Genomic DNA, 23070 nt, shown 5'->3' with positions numbered 1-23070 from the left:
GCTGCTTGCCCCTGAGCTTGGCTTTTTTTCCTGGACTCAGTATCCCTATAGCAAACCCACAACAAAGGCTGTGCCCACATCAAGACACCCCTGATCACATCCAGACCCTTCCCCCACTTAGCACGCCCAGACACAGTACCCCTAAGTGAGAGATGATACACCAACACCTTACCTGTGTCACCACTCCTTAAAATCCAACTCTTTATACTCTTGTGGAGTTTTCACATTGGCTTTTAAAAGATAGAGATGAGAAAATTTCATCAACCTTATAAAACTTTTAAAAATTGAGTTCTTATTCAGATATGCCCCAAACATTTTTCAGAAAAATAAGGCAATCTGAGAAAACCATAACATGTGAGTAGTTGGTTAACTCATGTCAGCATACCTCCAGCATTTTGCATGACTTATAAATAATGCGTATTTTGCAAGCAGTACAGGAGAGATTCTTCCAAGGATAGGAAGTCCTGACGTTTTGTCAGGTTGATATCAAGTCTGCCACAGCCTGCTGATAACTCTTTGCATATTTTTCTTTTTCTCAGAATAGCATTTAAATTAGGGTTTCTTTCTTCCATGGTACAGGGTGATAGTTCATATTATGTCACAAGAAATTGTTCAGTTACCTCCCTGTCTTTATTTATGTGCACAGCTGCTGGTATTTCTAGCCAGTCTCCCTGCCTTATTACCTTGGCTTCCTAATTCAATTAGAAAAACGTATTGAGCAGCTACTACTTCAGAGACTATCATTTTCAAACCACAAATCAGGACACAGAGTCTGGTAGGATTTTTGACTTATGAATCTATTAGGCCGGTGCCATTAATGGCAAAAACTGCAATTACTTTTGCGCCGACCTGTATGATTAATAAAAATCTTGATGGACATGCACACACTAATTTGGTATGCATTTAACAGGCTGACTTAATCTTTTATTTTCTTTTTCTTAAAAATCTTTTTCACAAAAATCTTTTTCACTTTTATTTTTAAAATTCATTTCAGCTAATTAATTAATTTTATTTATTTATTTTTTTTTAAAAAACAATGTCTGGTCGGGCGTGGTGGGTCACGCCTGTAATCCCAGCACTTGAGGAGGCCGAGGTGGGTGGATCACTTGAGGTCAGGAGTTCAAGGTCAGGAGTTCTCTACTAAAAATACAAAAATAGAATTAGCTGGGCGTGGTGGCGGGCGCCTTCTGTAAGCCCAGCTACTCGGGGGGCTGAGGCAGGAGAATGGCATGAAGCCGGGGGAGCGGAGGTTTCAGTGAGGCAAGATTGCGCCACTGCACTCCAGCCTGGGTGACAGAGCCAGACTCCGTCTCAAAAAAAAAAAAAAAAAAAAAAAAAGAGAGAGAGAGAGACAGTGACTTGCTATGTTGCCCAGGCTGTTCTCAAACTCCTAGCCTTAAGTGATCTTTCTGTCTCAGCCTCCACTGAGGTTAAGGACATGAACCGCCACACCTTGCAAGATTGCTTTAAAACTGTAAATAATAAAATTCTGTGAAACTGGCCTTGCCCAAGGCATGTGAGAGGTAGAGCTTGTACCCAAGTCTGTTGATTTTAATCACTTGCTAGATTAGGAAGAAAAGTTACATTCCTGAATCGTATTACCGAATGTGTAAGAGCTTTGCACTTAAAAACAAGAGTGGTGATGTGGGAGCTCTCTTAAGGGACTGTTAAACGCTTGATGTATATGGCATGCTAGCAGAGCCACAGCTGAAAAGACAGGGACTAACAGCAGTGTGACTCTTGTCATTTCAGAGCAGAAGTGAAATGAGCATTTGTCATATTAAGGAATCTCAACCATTTGATTCATATTATTCTGTAGCTTGAAATGTCCTTACCTCACTAATGATGTGGTGAAGATTAGCCTGTTATTCTGTTTAAAAAGTTAATCGTCCAGGCTGGGCACGGTGGCTCACACCTATAATCCCAGCACTTTGGGAGGCCGAGGCAGGAGGATTGCTCAAGCCCAAGAGTTTGAGACCAGCCTGGGCAACATAGTGGGACCCTGTCTCTACAAAAAAAAAAAAATTTTTTTTTTTTGGTAGAGAAACACAGCCAGGTATGGTGGTGCACACCTGTAGCCCTGGCTACTAGGGAAGCTGAAGAGGGAGGATTAATCGAGCCCTGGAGGTTGAGGCCACAGTGAGCTATGTTTGTGCCACAGCACTCCAGCCTGGGTGACAGAGTGAGACCCTGTCTCAAAAAAATAAAAATAGTAATCATCCAGCCTCAAATATCTGTTACTCTTAACTGGACTACTTACATGGTTAAGAGAAGGAGAACTGTTTTTAGGGGCAATATCTCTTCCCTTTGATCTCCTGAGTTGGGGGCAAATAGGAACGCTTTGAAAACTTATTTCTTCCTTGGAGCAGACTCTGGGCCTAGGACTCCCATTTGCCCCATGGTAGCTGCTGCCACATTGCCGCCGTGTACCTACAGCAAACATGTTGTGAGGTGAGTCAATGTAGCCTGGAATTTATTCACCCAGCTAGTACAGATTGGGCACTCCCATGCTCCAGGCACCACCCTGCTGGGGACATGGCAGGGGACAGACATCATCCCAAGGCTGACTCCAGGGCACGGAACTTCCTCTGTCTTATGCAAGGCTGTGCAGAGCCAGGCTGCTCTGTGGGCTCCTAGCTGCAGGGCTTTGTACCACGTATTCTGTTTACCACGTGGTACTTCTTTTTCTTCTGTAAAAAAAAAGGATAATACAAGTACTTGGTGGTGTCACTGGGCAGATGAAAGAAGTTGATACATGACACGTAGTAAACATGCAATAAAGCAGTTACTATGAACTTTAGAATTATTGCTGTTTCCAACTGCTGTTACTTTATTATGAGATGCAGTAGGTACAGTGTTTAAGGGCAGAGATTTGGAGCAGACTGCCTGGGTTTGAAGCCCAGCTGTGGGAGCTGAGCAAGTTACTTAACATCTCTGTGCTTCATTCAGTTTCCTGCCTTGTGAAGTTGTAAGGATTAGATAAGTTATATGTAAAATGTTTACAGCAGTGCTTGGTATGTAATAAGAATTAGCTGTTATGTGAGAATAATAATAATGTATTTCATTCATTCAACAAATACTTGGGGGCTGCCCATGCCATGCATCATGGCACTCTACTAGGTCTTGGGGCAGAATGGTGAATAAGACTTGGTCCCAGGGGTCAGTTTAATCAGGGAGCCAGGCACTCAGGTAATGCTGTTAGAGCAGGCTTCTTAGCAAGATGATGCCTGACCTGTGCTGGGTGAGAGTTTAGTAGGTATACAGTTGGGGTTGAGGTAGGGAGGAGTTCATAGAAGAATACCCTAAGCTGGGAGACAGTGGGAATGTAGGTACTGAAGATCCCACCTCACACACACACTGTGGAAAAACAGAAACAAAGCCCAGCATGGTGTGCACAGAAAATGGTGTGGTGGGAACCTCAAAACTGGTAGAAAGCAGGAGTTAGAGATGGACAAGGACAGGTCAGGGAAGTCTAGCTAAGATTTGCACTTCAAATGCATGTGCAGTTACCTTGAGGGCTTCCAGACCAGGCTTGTGAAGGCAGCCACTGTCCTCTGACTGCCCATCTCCCTGGGATAAGGGCAACCAGAGCCCTTTTCATGCCCTGGAAGATGGATGCCCTGAGCATCTCAGAGAGCCTGGGCTGCCCAGGCCCTTCCCTTTCCTTTGCCTTTCCCCTTTCCCCTCCTCCCTCCCCCTCCCCCTCCCCTCCCCCCACCCCCTTCCCTTCCCTTTTCTTTTCTTTGTCTCGCTCTGTCACCCAGGCTGTAGTGCAGTGACGCAGTCACAGCTCATTGCAGCCTCGACCTCCTGGGCTTAAGCGATCCTCCTGCATCTGGCTCTCGAGAGTAGCCTGGACCACAGGCATGTGCCACCACACCCAGCTAATGTTTTGACTTTGTGTAGAGACGGAGTCTCGCTATGTTGGCCAGGCTGGTCTCTAACTCCCGGGCTCAAGCAGTCCTCCCTCCTTGGCCTCCCAAAGTGCTGGGATTATAGGCATGAGCCACCACACCCAGTCTTCAAAGGGGCTTTTGGTGAGGATCAGAGATAGGAGCCACCATTCTAGGGTTCCTGGAATTTGTGAGGGAAAGAGGACAGAACCGTTCTGGTAATGCTTACAGGAAGCACTTTCTGAGAGAGAAAGAATAAAAAGCTGGTGCCCAAGAGAATTTCCTGCTCAGCCTCAAGACAAGCCCTGACCCTGGGGACTACTGACATGTCCCACCTGTGGCTGGGAGGGTTTTCTGAGGTGGGAGGTCTAGACGGAGCAGGGGGCTTGGGAGCCCTGATGGAAAGTGCAGGGAATTCAGAACACGAACACAGGGTAGGTTCTACTTGTGAGAACAAAACCTAGGCTCTCACCTGCAAACTAAAAGGGAAATCTGGTCTTACCATGTGAAATTTTCCACAACACAGTAAAATGCATTTGGAAAATAGAACAGAAGTTATTTAAATTCCCTGTGGCTAGACTTGAAATTGACAAGAAAAGGCCCAATAGGGAATGCCAGTGTGTCCCCAGTTGTGGAACATGGCACCAAGGTAGACCTTAACATCGGTATGTACAACCCCACATTGGTGTATTTTATAATATTTCTCTTTTCTTTTCCTTTTTTTTTTTTTTTTTTAAACAGGGTCTTGCTTTGTCACCAGGCTGGAGTGCAGTGGTGCAATCATAGCTTACTGCAGCCTTGAACTCCCGGGCTCAGGCAATCCTTCCACCTTTGCTTCCCAAAGCCCTGGGATTACAGGCATGAGCCACCACGACCGGCTTACAACATTTGTTTTCGTAGCTATTTTTACGCTTTGAAGAAACAAAACTAGCACACCAAACTGGTGGATTTTATGGAGATTGTTGTGTAGGTTTAATCAAAATTATTAAGGACAGTTTATAGAAAAATTTGAAGCAAGTGCTGTGGAACGTGGATATAGGAAACTTGTTAAAATAGTTGAAAATGACTGAGGTTTAGGAAAGATTGCAATATGGTGTGGTGTATGTCAGAAAAGTCATTGGGGCCGGGCGCGGTGGCTCACGCCTGTAATCCTAACCCTCTGGGAGGCCGAGGCGGGCAGATCACCTGAGGTCAGGAGTTTGAGATCAGCCTGGCCAACATAGTGAAACCCCGTCTCTACAAAGAATACAAAAATAAGCTGAGTGTGGTAGTGCACGCCTGTAGTCCCAGCTACTCGGGAGACTGAGGCAGGAGAATCGCTTGAACCAGGGAGGTGGAGGTTGCAGTGAGCCAAGATCATGCCATTACACTACAGCCTAGGTGACAGAGCAAGACTCTTTCTCAAAAAAAAAAAAAAAAAAAAAAAGAAAAAAAAAAGGAAAAGTCATGGGGAGAGTCAGACCTCATAGTAATTCCAGAGCAGACATATCGCATGGAGGGTGGGACACCTTTCTGCTTCAAATGGTGTTAATATTGAAAGAACCTGTAGGCTGAAAGAGATACAAACTTGAACATGTCTTTACCAAGTGAAGAGGAAATTACGTAAAGACCTTGCTTTGCGAGCTGTGGTCTGGTGATGGGTGGCTTCTCTTGGGCAGCTTGTCATCCAAGACCCTTGTCCTCATCCTGTAGTGGGTTGGAGATGGGGATGGGGGAGGGGGTGTCAGCTACAAAAATTTCCGCAGCAAAGTCTCTCAAACTGGGTGATCATCAGCCTCACCAGTAAAGCCACTGCACAGTTCCTGACATGAGATTAGTATTTGGTACAGTGTTTCCAGAATAATCAAAATTTTTATAATATTTTTTCATCTGTGATGATATTAAACAGTGATATTTGAAGAGTACCTGGCCCTTAGTAAATGTCATGTGCCATAATTCATCACACCTAAGATGCTACTGGTTATAAAAGGAGCATCATTATTTTATTTACTGTATTGAAAAATAAAAAAAACACTGCCAGTTAAGCTATAACACATCATTGATTATGAGACATCCTTTTATCCTTTTTTTTTTTTTTTTTTGAGCTGGACTTTCGCTCTTGTTGCCCAGGCTGGAGTGCAATGGTTCGATCTCAGCTCACTGCAACCTCTGCCTCCCAGGTTCAAGCAATTCTTCTGACTCAGCCTCTGGAGTAGCTGGGATTACAGGCGTGCACCACCATGCCCGGCTAATTTTGTATTTTTAGCAGGGACGGGGTTTCACCATGTTGACCAGGCTGGTCTTGAACTCCTGACCTCAAGTAGTCTGCCCACCTTGGCCTCCCAAAGTGCTGGGATTACAGGCATGAGCTGCTGCGCCCAGCTGATTATAAGACATCCTAATTTCAGAATGTGAAAATGTGAAAAAAAATGCATCTTAGAGTTGATGGAATGCATTAACTGTTCATTTACAACATCTTATCTTTGAACTGTTCATTGATATAGAAAATGATCCTTTGGAGATTGACATTTCAGGCAGAGAAAGTAAAAGAAAGCTGTTGGGTCTCTTCTTTCTGGGGGCCTGTTGTTAAAAAAAGTTTGCTATATCTGCAAGCTGGAATAAACAAAAAGAATTGGAGACTGAGTTGACATGAAATAATAAAAAATATGGAAAACAGTGTCAGACATTTATATATTTCATTCTGCTTAGGGACAGTTTCACATCCATTATCTTATTTGATCTAATTTTTTCACAATGAAAACAGCTCTATGTGTGTATATTTTATATATACATACTCAGAAAATTAAAACCATACAGAAAGTACACTTAGAGATAAACAACCACAACATTTTAACAACTGTATTTTTGTACAGAAATAGTGCATATAAATACTATCATATGTTCAATCAAAACAAAATTGGGGTTCCTTACCATCTCTTGTTATTTTTAACAAATCTTTTTTTTCCTCCCCCTTCTAACCCACTCAACCAATGTTGCTAGCTTGGTGTGCATCTTCTATGCACTGGATCATGTCATCATGTAAAACCAACTCTACGCCTAAAAGGATTGGGGGATGGTCAGTCTTACTTGATCTTCCCAGTGGCCCAGGGGGCAGTGTAGTGTTATGAACCCTTTTTTGCTGAGGAGGGGACAGGCTCCAAGAGGTTGAGTGATTTGTGTGACACCCTATGGCTAAGTGGCACAGGGTCTTGGCTGGGAGGGCTAGTCTTTGAGAGTTGTCTTTGGCTTTTTTGAGATCAAGTTGGTCACAGTTACAACCTAGCAGCCTGAGACAGTCCCAGTTTATGCCTCTTCCTCCAGCTTTATTATTAACAGCACTTTCTTCTGCATCAAAAGTGTCCCAGGTTGAATGATACGTTCTATGTTTGCTCTAGTGGTGGAACACTTCTCCAGTGGGGCCAACTCTTCTAGGAAGGTTGATTCCAGGCACCACCGACTAAGAGATCACTGGACCGGAGCCAGTGTCTACACTTGGACTTAACGATGACATTGGAAGTGAGCTTTGGTATAGCAGAAAGAGCAGAGAAAAGGAAGTCAGAAATCCCTGTGTCAAGTCTCAGGGATGAAAGGAGACCACATATGTGAAAATGCTACACAAATAATGAATATGTGGTATGGTCACATATTTTTAAATGGATGACACTTTATGAATAAGCACATACTCCATATTCACTGAGTATTCCCTGCCCCGAGCCCTACATGCCAACCCCTCAGTGCACTTTTCCACCTACCCCAAGCAAAGGCAACATGGTGCATTATGACCCCAGGCTTCAGTTTCTCCATTTGTAAAATAGTGCAGAAATTATAATACTTGTGTGTTGCAAGTGTTGTGAGAATTAAATGAGATAATTATGTAAAAAGCATTGGCACATATTTCTGGTTTCAGTAAATGTTCCAATTATCTAGGGGTGTAAGGGGATGAGAGTGGTTTGTTGGCTACTGACTATACCCTGTCCCCCATGCACTGTTTCAGAAACACTTTTTTCCTCATATTGTACTCTGTGCACTGAAGTCCAGCACACACATACTTGCTTCAGAGACACATCTTCCCATCACCAAAATATTAGGGGTTTAAATTTCATAAAGTTGAAATAAAGTGCAAGCCCAATGCTGGTTTGTAGACCAGTTTGCAAGCCCAGTGCCTTGTATGTAGCACACAGACAAATATTTTTGGTTGATTTTTCATCATTTGCAATGGAAACAAATGTTTCAGTCCAGTAAAATGGCAGAAATGTAAAAGGTGGAATTCCAGAATGTCTTAAAATTAAAAGATCAAAGTGTAATAGGTAGCCCCTTTCCTGTTATTACTCACGGAGACAGAAAAGTCACATTACAAAACAAGCTCAGTTTGACTGCAGGCCAGAGTGTTACCCATTGTCCATTGTTCACCGTAAGAATATGGTTTATCTGCTTCTCAGGGTGATGTACTTATAACACTGGGGGCATTCTAGTCCCAGGTTTTCTGAAATCAGATCGGCTGTCCTGTTGTGCTCATGGGCCAACTAAGTGGCCCAGACATGATACTATCTTATTGTCCAGACAGCATCTTCCAATCACCTTTCAAACCTGGACTTAGCATAGAATCCAGTCTTAGGACAGTCCTGGCTTTTGACTTTGAGAGCCTGGTCAGTGCCCAACAGCAACCCAGAAAATGCTCAATTATATTGATGTTTCTATTTGTTTTAAGATTTTACTAACATGCATATGATTAAAAAATGTAAACTGTACAGAAAGGTCTAAAATGGAAAATAAAAGTTACATTTCTCCTAAAACTCCAGGTCTTCTCCCCAAAAGTACCAACAAAACAATTATAGCACACATGCCATTTTAAAAAAATTACACAAATTCAATAATTCCATATTTATTCCACATATTGACTACTCTTTCAATGAAACAGTGTCTTGAAGCTCTTTCCATATCAGGACATGCAAGTTCCTTTAATGACTGCAAAGTACTCCTTTGCAGAGCATTCTGTATTCTAATCAGTCCCTTAATGATGCTTCTGTTTCCCTGTTAGAAACTTTGCTACAGTGAACAACCTTGCACATGAATCTTTTGCAGGTGTATCTTGAGATAGTTTCCTAAAACATACAGTTGCTGGCTCAAAGAGGATGAGGCTTTGATTTTTTTTTTTTTTTTTTTTTTTGAGACGGAGTCTTGCTCTGTTGCCAGGCTGGAGTACAGTGGCCCCATCTCAGCTCACCGCAACCTCCGCCTCCTGGGTTCAAGCAATTCTCCTGCCTCAGCCTCCCGAGTAGCCAGGACTACAGGCGCATGCCACCATGCCCAGCTAAATTTTGTATTTTTATTAGAAACGGGGTTTCACTATGTTGGCTGGGATGGTCTTGATCTCTTGAGCTTGTGATCCGCCCACCTTGGCCTCCCAAAGTTCTAGGATTACAGGCATGAGCCACCGCGCCTGGCCCAGACTTTGATTTTTATTTAGTTAACTATGTTTACATATTGGTCTGTGTGTCTAAAATTTCAATACCGATTTCCAAATTGCTACTTAAAAACAGTATACTCTTTGTAGAAGTTTGTAAGAGTACTGATGGTCACCTCCTCCCCACTGCCCTGTACGGGGCGGGGGAGGGGGCTTGTTGTATTTACACAACACACTTAATTGTCTCCCTTTTCTGGGCATTTGAAGATGGTGGTTACCCAGTATATGGGTAACTCCTCATTTCTCCTAGTTGAATCAAAGAACAGTGCTCCCTGGGACACTAATGAAGTGTTTGCTGGGGCTATCTCCTGGGCAATGAAGGTGGACTTTCAGGAGAGAATAATCCTTCCTGTGTATGCTGCCTCACCTTTGCTCTTCCTGGTCCCCGCCCTGGTAAACAGGCACCAGTCAGTGAGGTTCCACCTTTAAAAAAATCAGTCAGGGAATCGCCCAGCTGAGGTTCCCAGCCTCAAGGCCGAGTTCTTCCTCTGTGTGAGGGACTCTGGTGTTTGGGTTCCACCTCTTAAATGTTAGCAACAAACCAGGCTATTATGTGGATAGGGGTGTACCCTGCTTTCCAGAACTTGCACATGAATCAACTGCTTTTTAATAAACTACATCATCCTTAGAAACTGAATGTGGATCTGAGAGTGTCTGCACTCAATCTCTATCTAATGGAAATTTCTCTGTCATAATTTGTAAGAAGTGTCAGGGATAAGAGTAACTTTCATTATTGTTATTATTACATTCGTGTCGTAGCTGGCACACCCGCCACTGCCCTCCTCCCTTTGTACAGTGTGCTGCGCTCACCAGTGGCTGCTGGAAAATGCAATACCTTGCTGAGTATCCACCTGTTTGAAATGGTATCATTTTTAGTGGGGGAAGCAAAAAGGAATTACTCAAAAGTGAAGCTCGCCTGAGAGTCGTGAGGTAGTAGCCCAATAAACAATGCCTTTGCCCTCTGAAGAGAATGGCTGCCCTCACACTGATGAGGAACCATCTCTGCTGCCCCTCTCCCAGCACACATGGCAGCCAAACCTGCCCCTGCCTCTCAGCAGGGGTAGAGGAAGAAATGAGGGGCAAAACAGGTGCGAAGGGTTAGTTGCTCCAGAGCCCTGTTGCGTATTCTCACAATTCTAGGGCGGTAGTTTGTGTCTTAGAACAACTTTCAGCCTCTGCTCCCTAGAGCGTAGGGTAGTGCATGGCAACAATGCCCCACCACCCCGCCCACGTAACTCCTGGGATTCAGCGGCTGTGTGCAGAGCCCATGTGCCTCTGGACAAGTCACACTAGTACTAAATTCTGTTGTCCCCTACCCAGCAACAGAAAATGATTTTTGTTTCACTGTGGGGAACTTTTCAGCTTCCCAGGCTGGGCTGAGGGCCTGCACATCCATGTTTGATTTCCAGCTTTCCTGATAACCATATCGCCCTCTGCTAAAGCTTCCCAGCTCAGCCCTAGCCCAGCTTTCATTGATCCACCTTGTCCTTGACGAGCTGGGCAGGTCAGGTTCTCCCAAAGGCTCTGAGTTACTCCAACCTCCAGGTTCTTTCCTCTCTCCCTTTGCCTCATCTGGGTGGGTTTTTAGGGGAGTGGGGAGAAGAAACCCATAGTGAGGAGTGGTCACTAAAGACAGAAGTTATCATCAGAAAACCTTGGGCAGTTTACAGTTTTTTCAGCAGTAAAATAGAGATAGTAATACATAGTATGGAGGGATGGTTGTGAAAGTTGAATGAGTTCACATATGTAATTATAATTGCCTGGCAGAGGGAGGTAGAGACGGGGAAGGGAGATAGTTAGGGAGGGAGGGCGGAAGAGAGAGAGGGAGAGGGGGAGAGAGAGAGACAGAAACTGATATGTGATCTATTGGATATAAAAAATGTATCAAATCAAAAATAACTTTGGTGTTTTAGTCTTTAATGCTAAGAGGAGGTGGTCATGAATAAAAATTGTATATCTTTTTAATGATACATTTGGTTTTGGAGACAGTCTGTCATTCCGTTGTCATGTTAAACTTAACGGGTAGAAATATCCAATAAGTCATTCATTCATGTATGAGACTGTGAAGAAACCGCGTTTGGATGCGTCCCCAGTCATCGAATCTTCGGTTCACATCTTGGCTTTTGCTACTTAATAGTTGGGAGATCTCAGTTTCCTCCTTTGTGGCACAGGAATGTTAACCCCTGTCTCCTAGGATTGCTTGCAGTAGTAAGTAGAACACCCTCCACAAATCAAATAACTAATTCCTTTGCGTATTGTAACCACTATTGCCTTGTTGTAGATAGCAGACTGGAAAATGAGTCCTCTTCGAACATTAGAGACTGGGGCTAGGAATCTTCAGTGTCGAGTGATATTTGGAACTATGAGAATCAATGAACTCCACTGTGAGTGCTTTTCTGCTAGGAAATAACTACCATGAGAAAAAGGAGGAAACAGCCTCTGAGGTGGGGCAGTCAGGAATGTGTCTCTGTGCAGTGAGACAGAGAAAGACCGATGGGTTTGATACTGAGACAAACTTGGGTTACGCTAGGAAGGCAGTTTCTTTGGATCAGTACAAACATACACACCATGACACAGAGCTTCTCTGTTTCTTGTCCTTATAGAAGTTGAATAACTACTTATTAACAGCCCTTGTGTTTTGTTCAACTCTGCTTCCATTTTTAGATGTCTATGGGGGTTAAAAACCAACCAACCAATCTGCAGGTTGGTTACTCTGGGACCCTAGTTTTCTGTGCAGAGTAACTGTGGGTGCCCAGAAAGCTGGAAAAGGTGGGGGAGGTGAGGAGAGGAGGAATCACTGGGAATTATCCGGCTGGAAGTAGACCATGGGCATTCAATGGAAATCTAGTGAGTCATGCTGTGGCCAGTGCTTTTTTCTCTTTCTGCTTTGCCACAAGGGGAAGAAGGAGTGGTGAGGTCTGAGGTAATTTTGTAGAATTGATGCTGCATGTGGTTCTGAGAATGCCAGATCTAGAGAGTTTCCTTATGCAAGACAGCATGGGTGGCAAGCCTTCCAGAATCCCTTTCCAGAGTAGGAGCCCACGACACTGTACACTTTTCCTGTGGTAGCTCCTTCTTGGCTGATTTTAAAAGATGGCTTTTCCCAGAGCTTCTTAGAACTTGCTCTTAGCAAAGGATCTATGTTTCCCATAGAAAAAAAAGTAAACCATTTAATGAATTTTTAAAATAAAATTTGAAATGGCTTCCATCTCGTTTCTTTTCATCTTCTCCTCTCAAAAAGCCTCCTTTTCCCTTTTTTCATCCTAGTTTTGATGTCTGAGCAGTTGGCCTTTCTAGATATCCTTATTTAGAATTTTTCTCTCCTTCATTCGAAGTCCCCCAAGCAGTGAGCAGGGAGGGGGCAGGGGCGAGGCTCACCCAGTTCAGTGCCCACTGCACTTACCCACTGGCGACACTCCCAGTAGAATGCAAGCATTTGAAGGTAAGGGAGGATCTTCCAATATTGTCATGTAATATTTGCCATTACTTCATATTTATTAGCTTTTTTGCTGATAAGTGTAGATTATAATGAATGTCCTTCCTCCTCTGGTCTCCTCCGGCAAATTCTATATATCTTAGACCTACTTCAAATGGCTCCTTTTCTGGGAAGTCATTTCTTCTGCCTCTCCCAGGACAAAGTGGCCTACCCTCCACTCCTGGAACACCCATTTTGTGTGTGTTTATGTTGACTGTTATTGACGCATGAATCACTTTGTTCCATCATTATCTAGGTGTCCTTCAAGGGACTTTGAACTGCCCAAGTGCTCAGCTCCCCAAGTGCTCATGAGTCAGTTTGTTCCATCATTATCTAGGTGTCTTCATAGGACTTTAAGCTTCCCAAGTGTGCCATAAGAACTTGGCACATAGCTGAACACATGGGGGACCCCACTACAGAAATGCCAAATGAAAGGAAGCCCTGCAGTCCACAGAGTGTTCAGAGGCCGCCCCTGGTGTGAAGCTGAAAAATCCCAGACGTAGATGAGGGCCACAACTTCATCTACCCAAGGGGGCCACGTGGGGATGAGGCCTTCCTCTCCTGGGCGTGTTCCGTGATCTCGTTTCGTCTGTCCTGTCCACATCCTCGTTATTAGAGCAGTAATCAGTCATAAAAATGTAGCCTATCTTTTGAATATGGAAAGCCAGTATTACACATATGACAGTGATAAGTTTATGAAGGGAAAATAATTTAGATGACTTGACAAATTATGACCGTGTGACATAGCCTTTGTTTGATACATATTCTTTCCACTTCTGGATTCTGTCACGTAATTTGCAAAACGAGACTAGAAAGTTTCTATGTCGTTGCTTATTTTCACTGACAAATTTAACACAACAGTATGGTTGAAGGATAGTCTCATCGGAGACTATCGACCATGTGTTGTGCTGTATTCCTGACACTGTTTAGCACTTCACACTTGTTATTTTATTTAATCCTTACAGCAATGTTGTGAAATGGGTCTGTCTCCCACTTTACAAATGAGAAAAGAGAAGTCACTTTGTGTCACTTCAGGGACACAGTGAGCTTAGCTAGCTTTTGCCCACTTTGCTTAGTCTGTAGGTAGCAAAGCTGGAACTTGAATCCTCATCTTATTGATTGCAGGATTTTTCTCTGCACTACTCTTTCTGCTACATTTTATTTGAAGAATATTTGGGAAATTAACAGCATTTTCTGTTTGTTACTACAGGGGAGAACAAACTGTCCTAGTAACTGTGTGTTTTATGTTCCCAGGGAAGCAAAGGTGCCTACCAGTACCACTGGCAAAGCCACAATGTCAAGCACAGTGGTGTGGACGACATGGTGCTACTGTCCAAGATCACAGAGAACTCCATCGTGGAGAATCTGAAGAAGAGATACATGGATGACTACATTTTTGTATCCTTTATTGGCTGCTTTGGACGTTTCTAAGTGATATTACAGTGTCCACAGTTAAATTGTGGCTTTATGCTGGGTGCAGTGGCTCATGTTTGTAATCCCAGCACTTTGGGAGGCTGAGGCAGGAGGATTGCTTGAGCCCAGGAGTTCCAGACCATCCTGGGCAACACAGGGAGACCCCATCTCTATTACAAAAAATAAAAACTGAACTTGTGGCTTTATTCCTGGCTTGAGAAGAGCTATCTGAAAGTCCGAACAGATGCTGTGCTCGCATTGTTTTCACCATTTCAGAATAAGGTTTTGTATGTTTATGTCACTTGATTCAGGCTGTGCAAAGGCCAAAGATGATGCCCGGTTATTCTCCTGGCATTTCACAAAGTAAAATGCAGCCAGTATTTATCTATTTTAATCTATAATATTGTCCCTTTGACATGCTCTAGTCATGCACGTGGTGTCTAAAACCTCTGCTCTTCCTAGAGGAAGTCCTAGTTTGCAAAGAGTTCTATCAATAATGCATCCTGACTGCAAAGCAGAGACATTTGAGTCTGCACTTAAAAGGCTTAAAAATTTTGCCAGTTTTTCTGCATTTTAATGTTTACTAAAGGAAATGTGAGAAGTGAAGATCGACTATTGAAAATGCCTGACGTTCTTGAGTTGTTCTTTATGTTTCAATTTTAGCTTGCCAGATGCCATTTTTTATGGGGCTTTAAAAAATGCGGAATGGAAATTTGATGCAAATATGGGTTGACTTCATTATCAACAGGGAACTGTGATATTTGCTTAAGTTCCTATAGGATTCAGGAGTTGCGTTTGATGCAACTATGTAAAGATATACTGGTGGAACTATTGTGAGAGTTAGTCATGGACATGCAAAACTCTGTGTGAAATCTATATAATAGTACCAAAAAGTTTAACTTTGATGCCAATAGTGCCTTCTGAAAGAGTATGGTATCATGGATGACCTATTAAAAAGTGGAGTCTTTGCTACTGATGTAATATACATCTTAGATTTTTACCCAAAAAGCTTGGGGAAGAATAGTTTTCACATCAGTGGCTTATTATGATTACTTAAACTGGTTGTTTGACTATTAGCTAAAAGCACTGGAACCTTTGCAGTAATAACTTTTGCAGGGGCTGCCTCTCCCATCACTGGTAAGTTGTGGGGGGGTGGGGTTCAACTTATCAGGTATTTAGCATACAATACTATTAAATAATTAACAGCATTATTCCAAGGCATTTGGACCATTCTGACCAGTACTCTGCTGTTTCTTATTTACTATAAGGGAATTTTACCAATATCTATGTAGTTAAACCTCTGAACCTCTGTTTTCAAGGATTAACAGATATAGTTGGATTTATTGGCTAAATTATAATTGCATCATTTAAAACATTTATTTTATTTTTATAGCACTTCGGGAGGCAGAGGTGGGTGGATCACTTGAGGTCAGGAGTTTGAGACCAGGCTGGCCAACATGGTGAAACCCTGTCTCTACTAAAAATGCAAAATTAGCGGGGTATGGTGGCGTATGCCTGTAATCCCAGTTACTTAGGAGGTTGAGGCAGGAGAATTGCTTAAGTTTAGGAGGCAGAGATTGCAGCGAGCCAAAATTGCACCACTGCATCCCAGCCTGGGTGACAGAGCAAGACTCTGTCTCAAAAAAAAAAAAAAAAAAGTAAATTTATTGTATTTTTAAATGACAAATAGTAATTGTATCTAGTTGCGGGATATAATGTGATTTTTTTTTCTTTTTTCTTTTTTTCTGGGGGGACAGGGTCTCCCTCTGTCACCCAGGCTGGAGTGCAGTGGCATGATCCCAGCTCACTGCAACCTCCGCCTCCCCGGCTCAGGTGATCTTCCCACTTCAGCCTCCCAAGCAGCTGGACTACAGGCACACACCATGATGCCTGGCTGATTTTTTGTAGAGATAGGGTTTCACCACGTTGCCCAGGCTGGTCTCAAACTCTTGAGCTCAAGCAACCCACCTGCTTCGGCCTTCTAAAGTGCTAGGACTATAGGTATGAGCCACCGCGCCTAGCAATGTGATGTTTTAATATGTATATACATTTTAGAATAATAAAATCAAGCTAATTAACATATCCATCACTTCACATACTTACTGTGTGTGGTGTAAACATTTAAAATCTATACTCAGCAATTTTGAAATATACATTACATTATTATTTACTTATACAACTTCTGGATCAGGGTGGCGACCTATGGCTGATGGACAAAATCTTACTCACCACCATTTTTTGGACAGTAGTTTTGTTGAAACACAGCCATGCTCATTTGTTTAGTTACTGTCTAGGGTTGTTTTCACACTATGGTGGCAGAGCTAAGTAGTTGTAACAGACTCTCTGCAAAGTCTCAAATACTTACTTTCTGGCCCTTTGCAGAAAAAAATTTGCCAACTTATGCTCCAGATACCTGTGCAGGGTTTCCTTTTTTTTTTTTTTTTTTTTTGAGATGGAGTCTTGCTCTCTTGCCAGGCTGAAGTGCAGTTGGCGCAATCTTGGCTCACTGCAACCTTTGCCTCCCAGATTCACTCCTGCCTCAGCCTCCTGAGTAGCTGGAACTACAGGCGTGCACCACCACGCCCAGCTAATTTTTGTATTTTTAGGAGAGACGGAGTTTCACCATGTTGGCCAGGATGGTCTCAATCTCTTGACCTCATAATCCGTCTGCCTCGGCCTCCCAAAGTGCTGGGATTACAGGCGTGAGCCACCATGCCCGGCAGCTTCATTTAATTGAATTGTACAAAAGCAGTTATGTTCAGTTGCAGGTTTTTATTTTATTTGGTCAAAATACTGAAATATGCTTACTTTATGTGGGCTTGTGACTGTCAAAAAAATGTTAATCACTTTTACGTGCAGCACCCACAGCACATGAAAACTGGCAGATAATTGATGAGAAGGAACTAGGTGGCAGGATGTGGATCTGGACTGTCTGGCTTCAAACCTTGCTCTGCATAGATTTGGTGACCGTATTGTTTTGTGAACTCTGTGCCTTGGTTTCCATACCTGTAAAATGGGAGTAATAATAAAATCTCCCACATAAGGCTGTTGTAGGGTGAAACGAAATAAAGAATGCAGCAAGTAAACAGTAAGTATGAGTCATTACCACGCACTAGGGCAGGTGTGTAAGTGCTTCCCGTATTTCCGAGTTATTTTCCAAAAATTCAACTGTAAACTTGTTTATTGGAAATTAAAATGCATTTTGCCATGGAAACCGTTATAAATGGAGGATTGACAAGCCCATAGAAGTCTTCATTTCCACTGAATGTAGTAGTTGTACAAATTATATTTTGAAATGTTCTTGGAATGTGGGCCGAACTTACTGCATTGTAAAGATGGAAATAACGGTTTTTTGATAAGCTGAGTATAAAAAGAAACAAATGATGTCCGTAGTCAGTCTCTCCTAACTCCAGGCAGCCTCACTCCTCCCCATCATGATTGTTTACTCCCAAAACACCAGAAGCAGGGACTACGTCTTGTATATCTTCTTCAAAAAGCAACATATAAAAACCCTGTAAAGCAATATAGGTTCATTTAACATGGCTCATACCATGCAGTCAAGCAAAAAGGAAAATACCGAAGTCACCCAGAACTCATCACCAAAGATTAGTTCTTATTAATCTCTTGGTGTAGAGCTTTCAGTTTAACCACATATGGCCATGCATATGTGTGCTTTCTTATTAATTTTAATAAAAATGGCATCATCCTGCCTCATGTATTTCTTGGTTTCCTGCATAATTTTTGGCATGGTGCATTGTATTAAGTATTCATTGACAATTTGTTGACTACTAAGACTTGCTTTTTAAATTCAGACAACAGAATTTTTAAATGACTCACACAGAGAGGGCCGTTTATGCGCCTTTGAATTCATGCCTTTGAATCGATGACTGACTAATCGTGTGTTCTACCAAGGAAATGAGTTACTTGACCGCTAATGACTTTATGTTTTAGAAATCTCTACCCACTCAATATATGGGAAGCCCAGCATAAATGTGCTTTCTATCATTAGCACAGAGTAGCTTTCAGCTTTGAGGAAGCTTGATGGATGTTTATGAAATAATATGGGGGCTCTGCTGCAAATCTTCCTCTGCTAAGTGATAAAAGCATCCTTTAACACTCCAATGTTAAGGGAGTATTATAATAGAATGGCATTACTGTAAGTAAGAGTTGGGTTTTTTCCTCTCCTATGTTTAATTGTTAAGACGAGAAGAGACTTGATTTCGCATTAAGTTATAAAATTGCTCACTTTATCCCTTCTATATCTAATTCCTGCACATTGTCTTGTATTGAAAGTCAGCATTTGGAGCGATGGATTGTTAATGCATTCGGGCTGAATGCACATTTCTTCTACATTAGGAAAAAAAAAATCCACTTAGAAAATACTGACATTGTTTACCAATAAAACTCCATATTTTTGAGTTATTTGTCCTATGACAAGGTTTAATTTGCCATCTGTTTGTCATCAATGTTGCCACACTTTTTACAATTACATTGTAAGATCTATGAGGAAAACATTACAGTGTTCTCTGTTGTGCGTGGGGAGAGAGCACTTCTGACCACTTGGCTGATGGAAAGAGTTCCTGTGCAAAGCACTCTGTGTTCATTCGGTCCAACTTTCTCCAAACTTGTTTTTACTCAAAGGCCGCACTCAAGTGTGTTTGGCATTTTTAGTCCTTGAATTAGGAGTCCAGACTTTCGTGCCAGGCCCACTAGATTTCAAAGCAGCGTAGTTGTTCCGAGTGAGGTCTGGCCCTTGGCATCCAGTTCACTGGAGGGGCAGCATGCTATATATCAAGACAGATGCCAGGCTGGAGCCAAAGCCTCGAGTTCCAGCCCACCCATTCTCCACGTGACTCTGGGGAAGTCAACTCACCTCCCTGTGCCACCTCAGGGATGAACCCAGGGAAGTCCACTCGACCAGCATAGGTGGTTTTGGGAAATTCACTGACTATTAAAATACATTTTAACTGGCTGGGCACAGTGGCTCATGCCTGTTATCCTAGCACTTTGGGAGGCCGAGGCAGGTGGATCGTGAGGTCAGGAGATTGAGACCATCTTGGCCAACATGGTTATACCCCGTCTCTACTAAAAATACAAAAATCAGCCAGGTGTAGTGGCGCATACCTGTAGTCTCAGCTACTCAGGAGGCTGAGGCAGGAGAATTGCTTGAACCCGGGAGGCAGAGGTTGCAGTGTGCCAAGATTGCACCACTGCACTCCAGCCTGGTGACAGAGCAAGACTCTGTCTAAAAAAAAAAAAAAAAAAAAAAAAAAGCTTTTAAAAGTTCAACTCTTAGCATTGCCTAATAAGACTATTAAAAACAAACATTTGAGGCTGGGCATGGTGGCTCACGCCTGTAATCCCAGCACTTTGGGAGGCCGAGGCGGGCAGATCACAAGGTCAGGAGATCGAGATCATCCTGGCTAACAAGGTGAAACCCCGTCTCTACTAAAAATGTAAAAAATTAGCCGGGCGTGGTGGCGGGTGCCTGTAGTCCCAGCTACCCCGGAGGGTGAGGCAGGAGAATGGTGTGAACCTGGGAGGCGGAGCTTGCAGTGAGCCGAGATCACACCACTGCACTCTATCGGGGTGACAGAGCAAAACTCCATCTAAAAAAAAAACAAAAAACAAAATTTGGAAGTTGTACTACCATCACGTTTCATAAAAGAAAGAATATTTTTACACCAAAAACATAGGAAGGACATAATCTAAGAATAAAGGACCGTTTCTTTATTTTGAATAAATTATGCTTTATAAAAAATTCAGTGCACTGTTTTTTTTTTGTCATTCTTGCTGCAGGTCAATGAAAACTGATAGATCCATGGACAGGCATTTGGGAACCCATCAATTAAAGATATCTTGGGTTTCTTCTGTCTCCCAGAGTCTTTTAAATAATTGACATTTTTTTCCTCCTGTTTTTTGGTATCATAGCTTCATATCTTTATGCAGTTTGAAAATTAACCTTAGGCCACACCTTCACCACCAAGGATTATGTGGGTAAAGACAATGATCCGAACAGCTTTTCCCAGAGGCATACCTGAATTATGCAACAGGAGTAGGAGTGAACATTGTTGGAATTACCTGGCGTTCCCAAACCAGCAGGAGAGCACAGGTCTCCAGAAAATAGCTAAGGCCTCTGCAGACATAGCAAGGTGGAAAAGGTGAGAATTGTTTAGTTAAACAATTATTCCAAACTCTCACCGGAAATAACTACAATATGTTTATTTTCTTTAAATCAATTAAATTCTCCTTAGTTTTTCTGTAGAAACAGCCATGTTATTTTTTGAGACTTTTTTTTTAATTTATTTTTTATTTTATTTGCTCTGTCGCCTAGGCTGGAGAGCAATGGCATGATCACAGCTCGCTGCAGCCTTGCCTTCCCAGGCCTAAGTGATCCTCCCATCTCAGCCTTCCAAGTAGCTGGGACTACATGTGAAGACCACCATGCCTGGCAATTTTTTTTTTTTTTTTTAAGAGATGGGGCCTCAGTATATTGCCCAGGCTGGTCTCGAACTCCTGGACTCAAGCAATCATCCCACTTGTCTTCCCACAGTGTTGTGATTATAGCAGCCAACCAGAAACAGCCATTTTAAACCAAACTTTATTTTTCAGGTATCTTCCCAAATAGTATTATCCCCAAGAACCCTACTGATAAATTTAGGGAGCAGGTACAAATTTCCCTCTTCATTTCATTCTGACCTGAGTCATTGATTCAGGATTGGCCTAGAATAGTCCAAAATAAATTTTTGTTTTTGTTTTTTTCCTGAATATCTCCTTAACCAGGCCCTAATCAGAATTTATGTAATCTACTTGGTGAAAAATCAAGACTTAATGAGATATCTCTTTATATAGCAGATTAACAGTTTTTAAAATGTTGGTTACTTTAGGAGCTCATATGCAACTGAATTCATATTTATTGAGTAACCAAGGGATTGGTGGGGAGGTGGTACCTTTGTCTGTTGTCCTGAGGGCAGCCCTTTATTCTTTGTGTACAGTGATCAATTTGTCTAGGACAAGGCGGCAGTAACCACATTCCCTTTACAACTAAGGGAAAGAGTACCCTCCTCCATGGAAGGAGCTTATTTGCCTGTTTGTTTTTCGCTGGTGATGGATGTAGACATGAAATAAACATCTTCCTCTTCTGAAGTGAAGATGGTTCTAGCAGTGCTGTATTTCTTTAAAATTGGGTTTACCATAAGAATCATTATTACTTCATTCATTAATTGTTTGTTTGTTTTCCTTTTTGGGAGCCAGGGTCTGGCTCTGTTGCCCAGGCTGGAGTGCAGTGGCATGATCATGGCTCACTGCAACCTTGACCTGCTTGGCTTAAGCAATCCTCCCACGTCAGCAGGAACTACAGGCACGTACCAACCAACATGCCTGGCTAATTTTTTAAAATTTTTTTGTAGAGATGAGGTCTCACTAGATTGCCCAGGCTGGTTTTGGACTACTGAGCTCAAGGGATCCACCCACCTTATCCTCCCAAAGTGCTAGGACTACAGGCTTGAGCCACCACACCCTGCTCATTCATTCAATTTTGATTAGATCCTTACCAATTAGAAAAGATACTTTAAAAATCCACCTAAGGGAAGTAGGTTTTCGAGTATGCAAAGCATCACAGAATCTAACTTAGAAGAGGCTGCCAATTTAGGGTTGCCAGATAAAATTCAGGACTGCTGGTTAAGTTTGAATTTCAGATAAATAACAAGTTACTTTTTACTATAAGTATGTACCAAATATTACTGGGGAACAGACTTATTTGGGACATACTTAAAAAAATTCTTGTTTTCATGCTTTTCCAATTTAACTAGTTTTCTGTGTTTTTATTTGCTAAACCTGGCTACCAATAATAATATTAACACAACAGTACCTGCTTATCTTAGACATTCTAGCTTTTGATTAAGAGTATGGGCGTGGGATCCAGACTGCCTGAGTTTGAATCATAGCTCTGCCACTTATAGTGTGTGACCTTAAGCAACTTTTAAAATTTCTCCATGCCTCAGTTTCCCTGTACAGGTTGAGTATCCTTAATCTGAAAATTCCAAATTTGAAATGCTGCCAAGTTTGAAATGTTTTGATAATTGACGCGATGCTCTTCAGAGCATTTCGATTTTGGATTTTTGGGTTAGGGATGCTGAACTGGTGGTGAGTGTAATGCAAATGTTCCAAAATATGAAAAAATGCACAATCTGCAAAAAGCATTTTGGATAAGGGATAGTCAACCTGAAGTCAAATAGGTTGTTATTTGGTGCTAAGATGTAAATGTGTGTGTGTTTAATTAATTTTATCACCCCTTATTGAGTCTTGGCTATGGCATCATGGACGTCTTACCTGCTTGATAATTTTAACAGTACATATATGTGTCCTAAATTTTCACTGATCTATCATTGGCCTCATCTGACTTTGGCAATTGGGAATACATTTTCCATGGCCCTGCTTCCATAACTCTTCAGTAATTTTCAGTTATGGCTCACTGTCTCATCAGCATTTTCTCTTAGCGCTATAGCCTGCCCTTAGACCAGAACTGGGCACCGCTGAAGTGGTCTTAAAACCACCTCATCTTCCCTAATAGCAATTCATGTTCCACCCCTTCAAGTCTGAAGATCTTTCTGGTCAGTGACAAAGAGAAGTAAAATCACAATCATGTCACTCTGCATGCTTACCTTTGTATATACACAATAATCTAAAAGATTATCTTTAAAAAAATTACGTGATTATATGATCCATCTCACATTGATTTGTATTCAATAATAATAACACTGTGTCTAATAGAAACTAACATACTATTGCCTCTAAAACAGCACCTGGCGTGTTAAGCCGCACTTGAAACATGCATCATGATTTCA

The 23070-nt window shown here is 42.2% G+C and overlaps 1 protein-coding gene across 1 annotated transcript in view; it reads left to right on the top strand.

Moving 5' to 3' along the window:
* Window positions 1-23070, top strand: part of LOC116463534 (unconventional myosin-Ie) — a 235729-nt gene that overhangs the window by 85218 nt on the left and 127441 nt on the right. The window contains exon 2 of the mRNA XM_032146671.2: window positions 14066-14209. Within this exon, the coding sequence (XP_032002562.1) occupies window positions 14066-14209 (144 nt within the window). The remainder of the gene's footprint in view (window positions 1-14065; window positions 14210-23070) is intronic.

The sequence above is a fragment of the Hylobates moloch genome, unplaced genomic scaffold, assembly GCF_009828535.3.
Source record: "Hylobates moloch isolate HMO894 unplaced genomic scaffold, HMol_V3 SCAFFOLD_40, whole genome shotgun sequence".
Classification (NCBI taxonomy): domain Eukaryota; kingdom Metazoa; phylum Chordata; class Mammalia; order Primates; family Hylobatidae; genus Hylobates; species Hylobates moloch.
Note: the sequence above shows the minus strand (reverse complement) of the source record. Positions and strands in the feature narration are given on the sequence as shown.